This window comes from Panthera leo, chromosome A3, assembly GCF_018350215.1.
Source record: "Panthera leo isolate Ple1 chromosome A3, P.leo_Ple1_pat1.1, whole genome shotgun sequence".
NCBI lineage: Eukaryota > Metazoa > Chordata > Mammalia > Carnivora > Felidae > Panthera > Panthera leo.
In genome coordinates this window covers 60,303,864-60,313,614 of record NC_056681.1, presented here as the reverse complement: position 1 = coordinate 60,313,614, position 9,751 = coordinate 60,303,864, and the positions used below count along the sequence as shown (strand labels likewise).

The following is a 9,751-nucleotide window of genomic DNA, read 5'->3' as shown; positions in this document are numbered from 1 at the left end:
CCAGGCTTCTGCAGATTTTGTGATTCTTGGGACTCTTTTGATGTAAGAAATACTTTATTTATGCATATCCTTCCCACAGTGATTTTTTTTTCCCCAGCATTCTTCTGCCATATGCCCTTAGGAATTTTTTAAAATAGAAATTTAGGCACTCTGCTATTTCTTTATCTGCTTTGTGTGAAACCATGGTGTAAAGCCTAGCTGGCTGCTATTTACTGCTTGTATAGTCCTGAGAGTCCACTGTAATCAGCACAATTCTGAACTACCAATAAAGAAAACAGACATCCCTTAGGCTTCCATGGTAGCGTAGCTTCTCTCCATGAGTGAGTCATCAGCCTCAGTGTACTACCTTGTGTACCAACACACGCTAACATTAGGATTTTCTAGGACACACTAGAACCAAGATGGATATAAAAATTCTACCATGCATACATTTCCTGATGGGGCAATCAAGTAGGGAACTATTTGGGCTTAGTGCTTCTAAGTTGTTGCAGAAACTGACTTGTTCATATCAGTTACTGGATTTTAGCATGTGGGAAGTCCACATGAAGATCTATTCCTTCCCCCATTATAAGAAATCTGTTAGTGTGAAATTAATTCTTCTAACAGATCTCTAGTAACTATTGAGAGAGAGAGAGCACAGTGTTGAAGTCAATGTGGGGTGTGTTTTAAAGAAAGTGTTCACTGGCGTAGATTTATGAACTATATTTTTGAAGTATTACAGCATAGCTAACATAGCATAGAAAAATACTTTATATACATTTGAAAATCTGTACCACTCTTCAGTACTACTGAAGTTTCTCTAGGGATGGTAGAGGTGGAGACACCACCGCTAAGCCATCTGTGGGACATAATTTTCCCAAGAAAAATTTAATTATGTGTGTGTTCTAATTTAAAGTATGTAAATCCCTCCACTTGGAAGAAGTAAAGAAGGTTTTCATAACATGCTCCTGTGTTCATGCTTGGGGACAAAAGTGATAAGATTATTTAGAAGCTTTACCCGGAACAAGTAGAATCCCATTCTGGGACCTCTTGGGAATTTCAGAGCTTAGCATGGAGCCTCTAACAGTCCGGCTTGTAGGTTTCTCAGCCTTTAAACACAATAAACAGTTCAGGATTTGCTTCCTAAAGGATTCACAAAAAGGAGCCTGTACAAAATATACATACAGTTCTTTATTAAACAACTGTAAACACTTCACTGTAAAAATCCATAAAACTTTATAAACAAACATTTTGTAAATAGAATCTATGCTACAGTAAAAGAACACAATTATTTACATGCAATACTGACAAATTTGGCACTTATTGAAAAGAAATGTACAAAACACTTGCTTAAAAAGAAATTTAAAATTATAAAAACTCAGAGCATTACTATCATGCACTTTGCAAATACCTCACAAGCACTTATGGCACAGCTAGTGGAGAGCACCAGGCTCCCTGGTAATATTTATGTAACTTTTAATGTGCTTCCATAAGTCTGTTGTAAAACCACCTGAACATTGTCAAGAATAAAGTCAAATGCCATATTCCAAACCGATTCCACCGACTGCTGCATCAACCTAAAGGTGGGTTAAGAAAAAACTGTAAGTAAAAAGACAGACTCCTCAAAGAATCAGTTTAACATCTCCTTAGGGTCGTAAACATTTTTAGGTAAGAATCAATTTTGGCCCAAACCTCAGAACGCTTCAAAGTACTTAGTATGGTTTGAAACTATAGAAACCTCAAGGGGAACAAGCTTTGATCTTCTGGCAGTTGCTTGGGATTCAAAACAAAGGTTACCCCCTTTTCACTAACTCTTTAGTTAACTGCCCCCAAATGTCAAACTTGCTCTGTGCCTCACCTTAAAAGTAGCTGTGTGAGATGCCCCATTTTGTCCTTTAGATAAAAGTATTGAATAATTACCTTTTCATGTACTTTATTACTAGATCCAGTTTTTCCAAATCTTTTTCCTCTATTAGGTCAGTACAGTATTTCACAACTTGCAGAATGTCTTCCTCCATTGGATCTAGAGGGGAAATTCTTAATAAGGACCAGCCTGCTTGCATGAAGGAGAACTGCATCTCTACAACTACCCCCAACTTCTAGCCATCCAACCAGTAGTCTATAGTATAGAGCTTTTCAAAGTCAGTCCCAGCGTTTCAAAGGTTACAGGGTGGCTGGTTTTGGCTTACCAGATTCAGAAAAGAGTTGCATTTATATAGCTGAGTCTGGTTCAAGTTCCAAAATTTTAGAACCATTACCTCTCAGTCTGTGGCTGTCACACCAGCCAAGCCCACCTGAAATGGTAGTTATCCACTCTTTGAGCAAGGTCTTCACGTCACTGAATTCAACAGCTCCCGCTAGGTTGGGTGCTGGGGGTCTCATGTGGCCAGATGGCTCAGGCTGCAAACCAGAAGGGCCTGGCACACCTGAAGTGGAAGCAGAGAGTTCTCCCTGTTAAGAAAACAAATGACAAAAAGTGCTATATTTACATAACATCAAGTACATTAAGATCTGATAAAAGGTCAAAGCTTAAAAAGTATTAAAAATATTACCAGAGGTTTCTCAGAAGCAAGACCTTCATGTTTCAGAAAACCATCGATTAACTTCTGGGGACTCCCACAAGCCCCTGGAAGAGTTTTCACAGGGCTGTTAAGCAACTTGTTTTTCAAAGGGCTCTGAATCTTTTTTGGGGAACTGACGGGATTTTTTTTCTTGTTCCGTTTCTTTTCTTTCATTGCTGCTGGTTTTAGTTGATGTAACGGATTCTTTGGCACTAAAAAAGTATGAATGTGGTATCTTCAACAACATATGTCTGGATAGTACCATGCAATCTTTCTTTCTTTTAAATACAGACGCTGCATGTGCACGCACACACACACCAACACAGGCCTCTTACCAAGACAGTATTGGAGGCAGTAACTGGATGAAAGCGCAGGCTGTAGGACACCCACTATCTGTGCCCGCTTTCTTTGGGGCACTAAAAATCTTATCTTTTGGGCATTGCTTATCTATAAAGGGGGGGGGGCTGTAAAGATTAAATGAAAATTCAACAGTTCAGGCATTGTTGGAATACATGTTCAGAACCTTTCTTTCAGATTTTCTTATTTTTTAACATTTATTTATTATTGAGAGACCAAGCATGAGCATTGGAGGGGCAGAGAGAGGGGAGGACACAGAATCTGAAGCAGGCTCCAGGCTCTGAGCTGTCAGCACAGAGCCCGATGCGGGGCTCGAACTCATAAACTGCAAGATCATGACCTGAGCCGAAGTCAGATGCTTAACTGACTGAGTCACCCAGGCGCCCCTTTCATTCAGTTTTAAACCTATACTCTGATCTGTCAGTCTTGACATGTAGTCAAAAGACTTCTGGTGGTAACTCAAACTTTTAAATTCATTCATTCATTTTATTTGAGAGAGTGAGCAGTACAGGGAGAGAGACTCTTAAGCAGGTTTCATGCTCAGCACAAAGCCTTACACACAGGGCTCAATCCCACAACCCTGACATTATAACCTGAGTTGAAATCAAGAGTCGGATGCTCAAAGGACTGAGCCATCCAGGTGCCCCCAGACTACTTTTAAAGTAAAAGTATGGAAGTCAGAAGTTACACAACTCCAACTAGGTCTAGGACAACACTTACCTGCATCATATACTTCCTCTGCTCCAATACAAAGAGCTCTTAACATGATTAGCAGCTTAGATGTTGGCCATTAATCTGCTACAATAATCATACCCTACCAATGACCTCATTTCCCTCATCTTCAGTTGTGTTACATGTCCCTTCCCACGCTTATGCTTACCAGATGCAGCAGCTGACTGCTGGTGAACGGCATTCTCCCCCTGCCTTTGTCTTTGATCATATGCTGCCTTCAGCTCCTTCTGAAGCTCAGCAGGAAGGGCAGCAAACACCTCAGGGTCCACCTAGTGGAAACAAGAAGGTTCAGAGTCAAACTTGAGTTGACTCTATTTTTTCACAAAACAGACTTTGTTTTCAAATCATGCTTTTCTGATCTGTATGAATTCTTACTAGGGCCTCAATATTAAAGCTCATTAAATCCTCACAAGGTTTTAGGGTGAGAGTAAGAAAATTCTGAGTAATAACTGACTTAAAAAAAAAAAAAAACACCCACCGCAGAACCACCAGGGCAAGAAACACTAGGAAATGATAAGTGGGGCGCCAGAGTGACTCAGTCAGTTGAGCCTCTGACTCTTGATTTCGGCTCACAGGTTGTGAGATCAGGCTCAGCGCTGACAGCATGGAGTCTGGTTGGGATTTGCACCCTTCTCTGTGCTCCTCCCTCGGTTGCATGAACTCACTCTCTCAAAAGAACTTTAAAAAAGATGCTTCCCCCCTCCCCCACCAAAAAAAGGAGAAGCAAACCCAAGAAAATAGGTTTACATGTAGTACTTTTTTTTAAAAAACACCAAACTTAGATTGTGTTATTGTCTCTAGTCTATGATTATACATCTCCACCTAGCTATTTATTTTTTAATGTTTATTTTTGATAGAGTGTGAGTGGAGGAGGGGCAGAGAGAGAGGATAACAGAGGATCTGAAGCGGGGTCTGGAGCTGACGGCAGAGAGCCCAACACAGCGCTCAAACTCATGAACTGTGAGATCATGACCTGAGGTGAAGTTGGACCCTCAACTGACAGAACCACCCAGGTGCCCCGCCTCCACCTAGTTATTTAAAATGTGGCCCAGTGGTCTTCCCTGGCCAAGAAAATAAGAACTGAATGTGTTTCTTACTTCTGGGTGGAAATTTTAAGCACCTACATACATGTCCTCCTTCTCTGGGAGTCCATGTCCTTTAGATGATGTAGAAATGAGCCAGTGCCTTGGGCCCCAATGGATATGGTGTAAGCTACCATGAGTTTATGGTCCAAAGGAAAAGAAATGAGATCTGCCCGGAGCATATGTAGGGTGAAAGGTCCCTTATTTAACTCACCTGTGAAAATGCTGGCAGGGCTATGACATTGATTCCTGCATCACTGTTAGATTCTTGAGGTTCTGGTATTTGTAACAAAACTGTCCCAACTGGTTGTGGCAAAATTCCTGTATTACAGCCATTTACTGGCTCTTTCTTTTTGTCGCCATGCAGCTCTCCTTGCTGAACAGCACAAACTTGCTCTACTTGTTCCCGGAGATCAGGTGGAAGTGCTTCTAAAACAGACTGATCAAGCTATAAAATACCACATGAGTCTGAAGTTAAAGCATATTCAGAGAGGAAGTGGTAGGAGTGTTAATGTAGCACTTTAATTTCAATTTGAACATCTCAGACAACATGAGGCGCAGAGAAGCAGGATAGGAAAGGTAACCCCTCAAAGCAGCACATTTTTGGAATGTCTTGGGCTTTTTGCCACTGGGGCCTCAGTAGTAACGAGTCTGGAGAGACCAGCATACAACTACGGGCAGTACCACTGGATGAGGCAAGTCCAAATATACTCATTGTATCTGTACTACAACAGGGGCAGACAGAGCCTTTGTCAAACTTGGATCTCAGACCCCTCCCAAGGGCAGGGACAATGCCTATGGGGTACATCACATTTTTGGAATGAATGGGACAATGGAGTCCTGGGTCAGAAGTTTACCTTTCAGACAGGAGACTACCTGCCCCCAAATACAAAAACTTCTAGTTCTGACAACAGCCAAGTTAGAAAAAAGGGATTGTAGAAACTAACTTTTCTTTGGCCTACATACCAGAATCCTCTGCCCATCGGTGCACTTCCATTTAGAGATGGAATCCTATAAATTGGGTAGGCCAATCTTCTACTTTGCCAGGATCAACTATTTTTGGATAACTCAACAGCAACCGGGACCCAATCCCAGCTGATTAGAGCTGTCCCTTTCCCAGCCTCACAGCTGGCATGTCTGTTTCCTTCAGCCTCTTACTATTCAGTGAAGCATAGAAATGGACTTTCCCAATATATATTGAAGTGCTATCTTAACCTTACAAGGAGCAAAAATTCCAAAAGTATTCCACGTTTACAGCCCATACCAATGGAATTACTCGCTTACGTTAGGAAAATCATTCACTCTACAGAAAGGATGGTCTGCAAATGCTGCAAGAAAAACCTTGAACATGGGCCCCTACTGATGATCACAAAGCAATACTGCTGAATAGAGTGGAGTCCCTGTGATTATTGCTGCTACAAAGAGGTAAAGTGGCTACTGACGGGCAGTTGCAGAACTAGCTTTCATCCATGTTCTACAACTTGCAAGAGTCGCTGATCTTTGCAAAAGCACCACCTTTCCCCAACCTGATTATTTCCCATATGGAGTTCTGTAACACCATGAGCTGCCTGTGATCTACCCTGACAAGTACCCTCTTCTCCCCTTCTCGGCTATGCTGTTACCTAAAAACGTCATCCCTACTTTAAAACTGCTGTTGCACTTAAATCACACTCAGAACTATAAAAATATACCTGGGAAGGTGACGGAACCTCAATACTCAGGTTAAGTCTTGATTTCAAACTGATGGGAGAATGTAGACCATTCCATTTCCCTGAAGACTCAGCTTTGCTAGTAACAGGATTGACACTTGATGTCAGATGTGTTGAAAAAGATGGCAAGAAAGTGCAATTTCTAGAGGCAGATGATATTTCCAGATCCATAGCAGCCAGAAATACTGAAAGTATAGAAAGTACATAAAGTAGCTTCTTCGTATCATCGGGGACAGGATGGCATGGATTACTTTTAAGCCATTTTAAGTAAAACAAACCTATACTATCGATTCATCATAATCCAGAATGTCCGTTTGTTTCTTAAAAAGTCACAGAGCCATGCCAGACAACTGTTGTATTAACAAGAACCACACTGATGCCCACTGACCTTCTTTGTGCTCCTCTTCTGTGGATTTCTTCGCTTTCTGAACCTGGAAGAGATCCAGGACAGAGTGTGACCCGCCAGGAAGAACTGATGGACGAGTGGGGCATGAAGAAGGGTCTGGGTTGGTCGGAACCAACTGATTCACGTGAATCCCAACCTAGAACCAGAGTTGAAAATGTGTTTCCAGGAAAACTAAAGCAAGAATATGAATTCAACTAAGCAAAATTCTCAGCTATTCCTTTTTAGAAAGATCTTCTAGATCTATTTCTATAATAAAAAATTAAAGTATTCAAAGAGCCTTCTACATGATTTATTACAAAAACTGTATCTCTACTAGCTAGTGAGCAGTTATTCACCTCAATCTTGGAGTATCCATTTCTATCTAAATATACTGTAATCTCTTCAGAATCAGAAAAATCCAAAAAAGTGTAATACTATATCCCACTGAAGCTCTAATCAACTAAATTTTTAAGATTAAAAACAAAAGATCCTATAGGAACAGTCTACTTGCAACCTTACTTCCCTTACCATTTTTCTGTTTTAAATGAAGAACTTTTCAAACAAGTGGGTTTGGGGGGTGGGATGAGCAGTGCTCTGGGTACACCATGGGCTCTCGAAGACTGTACCCCCCACCCCGCCCCACACTACCATAAAGCCTTACTGTAATAGTATTTCAGGGAGTTTTGATCATGTCTGGTTTAGTAATTCTTTAATCCTTCCATAGATACCACACCAATAACTGCCTTTCACTCACATATGTGAGCACACACACAACAGAACCTACAAAGGTTTATCCTTAAGAAAATTAAGGTTTTTACATTTTTTAATATCCTCTCACCTATCCATCCCAAAGGCATGTTTGTGGTGGTAAGTTCTCCCTTCTAGAGCATCAACAGACACAGAATAAATTTTGGATTAAAAGGGACCTTAACGATATAAGTATTACTTGCAGTTCCACACTCTTCACAGTCCCATCTACCAATGAGAACCAGAAGCAGGATAATGTATGTAAAATAAGCCCTTGGTTAATTGAAAGACACTTATAAAAATTCAAGATACAAAATTATTCTAGGCAGAAAACAAAACGAAGAGCTTTCAGAACAAATTTGACTCTTCTCTGAAAAATAACAAAATCAGGTCAGAGGAGAAAGTCCAGAGTTTTTCAGTTTCTATTCTGGTATCAAATCAAAGAAGCTGAAAATCTGCTCATAAACCCACTACCCACTGCCATGACCATTCTCAGATCAAACCTTAAGTGAGAAAAACATTACAGAAAGTCAGAATTTTAAAATGTTATATACTCACCCCTCTCATATCCGATATATTTAGTTTCATTGTATGAAACATGTTTAGTGTAGCTTTTCCAATTATCTTTGCACTATCTGTTGCCTGGTCAAGAGTTACAGTCCTGTAAATGACAGAATTAACTTTAACGGAGCAAAAGCTACATTCCATATATATTCACTAGTACCTCACGAGTATGGAACAGTTTAAAGAGATATAGGAAAGCTGTAAAGAAAGTTACAAAAACAGTTTAAGTAATTAAGTAGTAAAGATAATCCTTAAAAATTAACACAAGAGTCCCCCCCCCTTCAAGGAAGCCAGTATAACAAATTAATTACACTGACAGCCAGGGTGTAAAAGAAAAACCATATAGAACACTGGGACTTTGAGTTACAGGCTAATGAAGACCTGGCCAACTAAAAATAAACTGGAAAACATTTTTTAAAAAGACGTATTTTAGTTAATGCATATACAAATACAAACATTATGTTGCAACCAAAGCATGAATATAAACATGAAGTTTTAGATTCCAAGAGAAGTCTTAGGTTCCAAGATTATCTATGTTGAGGTATAAAAGATGAATCCCTGTGTTTTAGTTCTTGACTCTACTTTTATCATGTCTGAAGTAAAGCCACTACATAATTTCAACATGTGAATATGTGCATTAACAATTTCTTAGAGGCTCTAGAAATCAATAAAGAAATGCATGAACAACAATGACAAAGGAAACATGGTGGCACCCTGTCTAAAACCCAGCAGGACCAGAATAGATCTTTAAGAATTCTAGAAGAAAGGAGACTGCATTATTAGGTGCTAAAAACTACTTTTATTGTATTTATTTTCTCAGTACCATGAGGACATTATGTACACCCATGAAAGGTACCAGTTTTTTAAGGAAAATATTTACATTGATTTGTTACCTTAATTACATTTATTTAACACAAATAAATACAGAAGAACTTAAAAGCAAGGTTTTTAGTGGACTGGTGGTTTAAACACGTTTATATTTCTCCTGAACACCACTTAACTATTTTGAAATGAGTTTTAAATGGCATAAACTCCTAAAAAATCTAAACAGGAGAGGAGACAAGAACAGAGGACCAATGTTAACTGTAACTCAGAACACTGAAAGCATATCAGTAAGTATTGTTACCAAATATGCCTGCTAAATGCCTAAAGCAAGGCACCACTTTAGATAAGCCAATTTATGCTACAGAACCTCAGAAACACTCAGTGATTAGAGATGCCAGGTACCAGTGAAGGGGGCGAGAAGGGACCAAGAATGTGCACGTGCAGCAGACACATAGATCGCCCCTCCTCTGGGATTTTGTACACACCAATGTCGATGCTGAGAGCCAGGGGACATCATGCATGGCCAAGGAGAGAGGGAGGCACCTTGCTCAAAAGCAGCATACACTCTTCCTTCCCACCTAGACTGCTCTTCCTATGGAGGAACCAGAATGCTGGCTGCCATCTTCACGCGTGCTCACCCACTGTAGGCAGGAGATGGGAAGATTTCATGTAGGGCATGAAATAAGACAGATAGTTGAAGAAAACCTCCAATATAAAAGCAGTCAAAAGAGAAAAGAAGGAACTGGAGAAACAAGTGACAAAGGGAATAGAAGTATATTTAAGAGATAAGAGATAATATTGCATCTGTGA

General features: G+C 40.0%; 1 protein-coding gene across 14 annotated transcripts in view; it reads right to left on the bottom strand.

Moving 5' to 3' along the window:
- Window positions 1–1,119: 1,119 nt before the first annotated feature.
- REV1 (REV1 DNA directed polymerase) overlaps window positions 1,120–9,751 on the bottom strand; it is a 92,416-nt gene continuing 83,784 nt past the window's right edge. For all 14 annotated transcript variants that reach the window (XM_042931996.1, XM_042931997.1, XM_042932001.1 and 11 more), the window contains 9 exons: window positions 8,111–8,213; window positions 6,809–6,962; window positions 6,403–6,605; window positions 4,926–5,159; window positions 3,778–3,898; window positions 2,532–2,752; window positions 2,274–2,430; window positions 1,900–2,002; window positions 1,120–1,556 (listed from right to left, as the gene is read on the bottom strand). In XM_042931996.1, the coding sequence (XP_042787930.1) occupies window positions 1,445–1,556; window positions 1,900–2,002; window positions 2,274–2,430; window positions 2,532–2,752; window positions 3,778–3,898; window positions 4,926–5,159; window positions 6,403–6,605; window positions 6,809–6,962; window positions 8,111–8,213 (1,408 nt within the window). In that variant the 3' untranslated portion in view covers window positions 1,120–1,444. The remainder of the gene's footprint in view (window positions 1,557–1,899; window positions 2,003–2,273; window positions 2,431–2,531; window positions 2,753–3,777; window positions 3,899–4,925; window positions 5,160–6,402; window positions 6,606–6,808; window positions 6,963–8,110; window positions 8,214–9,751) is intronic.